The sequence below is a fragment of the Temnothorax curvispinosus genome, unplaced genomic scaffold (genome assembly GCF_003070985.1).
Source record: "Temnothorax curvispinosus isolate PA1 unplaced genomic scaffold, ASM307098v1 QBEX01001567.1, whole genome shotgun sequence".
Lineage (NCBI taxonomy): Eukaryota > Metazoa > Arthropoda > Insecta > Hymenoptera > Formicidae > Temnothorax > Temnothorax curvispinosus.
Genome location: NW_020211347.1, coordinates 1107 through 2692, shown reverse-complemented (window position 1 = coordinate 2692; position 1586 = coordinate 1107). Strand labels below are relative to the sequence as shown.

Genomic DNA, 1586 nt, shown 5'->3' with positions numbered 1-1586 from the left:
CGAGCAGCCGCACAACAGCCGTCGCGACCCGCGCCTACTTCGGCCATTAAATTGCCGAAGATCGATCTCCCTAAATTCGAGGGCCGCCTCGCCCTATGGCCGTCCTTCATCGCTTTATTCGACACGGCAATCCACGAGAATTCTGGGGTCGCCGATATATAAAAGTTTCAATATTTGTTAGCCTCGCTGTCGGGAGAGGCTCTTGGCGTCGTAAAGAACTTGCCGTTGACTGCGGAGAATTACGTGATCGCGTACGATGCGTTTCGGGGGCGTTTATCAGAACAGGCGGAAGTTGGCCACGCATTATTGGCGCGCTTTGCACACGCCAAACCCTTGGTCGCGGATACTGCCGAATCGCTCCACGCCTTGTTGGACGTGTTCACCGAGAACACGCGCGCCCTGCAAACGATGGATTATTCGGTGGAGGCGTGGGATTTCGTACTATTAAACCACTTGTTAGAGAAGCTCACGCCTACGCTACGGGAGAAATTCGAGGCGACCCATATGTCCGCGGAACCACCCCGGTATGAACAATTGACCACTTTTCTAGCGGGATATTGCACGGTGCTCGCGGCGGTGTCGGACGCTTTACCACAATCAAACAAATCGAAGGCGCAGAATCAGTCGTCAAAAAGGGCCGCGTCGACAACCTCGCTCGTCGCGCAGAATGCCGCGTGCCACAAATGTGGGGAACAGCTTTTACTGGCTAAGTGCCCCGAATTCTTAAAACTCTCGGCCAAAGACCGACATAACTTCGCACGCGAAAAGGGACTTTGTTTAAACTGCCTCCGGGCAGGACATAATCTAACGAATTGCACTAGCTCTTGGACCTGCCGGGCTTGTCAGGCAAAGCATCACACTCTCCTGCATTTCGAGCAGGCCAGCGTCCCGCCCCCCGCGAACGCTCCGGCGGCTACTCCGGTCGACGACCCCGCGGCGCCGGGGGATACCGGCGGAAACTAGACCACATTGCATCGAGACATCATTGGCGCGCGCCCTTCGCCCCTCGGGATGTCTCTTGTCCGTTCGTCGTTGTTGTATGGGCCTTAGTTGTAGTTTTCATTTAGACGCCGTCGAGTCACTACACGCTCACGGTCTCACTCGTTATCGCCGTCTTGGCGTGTCACCACTCGGGTGTCGCCAAACGGCCGGACCTCATTCGGAGGTCACCAATTCGCAATCATGATACCTCTCGCCCGTTCGTCGCATGGGCACGTTCGTGGCGAAGATATTCGCGTACTTATAATTCCCTTTGGACGAGGTCGAGTCTTACACACTCACCCCGTCCCGGGTCCCTTACGACTCATCGTGCACCGTCGAATCACCATACACTCACGGTGCTTTTGGACACCGCCGTCTTGGCGCATCACCACTCGGGTGGCGCCGAACGGTAGGACCTCATTACCGCCGTCTTGGCGTAGCACCATCGTCCTCCCGCTATCACGGAGGGCTTCGGGTGTCGCCAAACGGCCGGACCTCATTCGGAGGTCTCTCGTTACCGCCGTCTTGGCATGTCACCACTCGGGTGCCGCCAAACGGCCGGACCTCATTTGGAGGTCACACATCGTCACGCGTGAGGTCACTCG

At 57.1% G+C, this 1586-nt stretch overlaps 1 protein-coding gene across 1 annotated transcript; it reads left to right on the top strand.

Annotated features, from left to right (window-relative positions):
- Positions 1-181: 181 nt before the first annotated feature.
- On the top strand, positions 182-963 carry LOC112466435 (the record flags this gene model as incomplete). Its single annotated transcript, XM_025034527.1, has 1 exon — positions 182-963. A coding segment is annotated over one exon (782 nt), but the record flags the coding sequence as incomplete, so codon positions are not given.
- Between the last annotated feature and the right edge of the window lie 623 nt (positions 964-1586).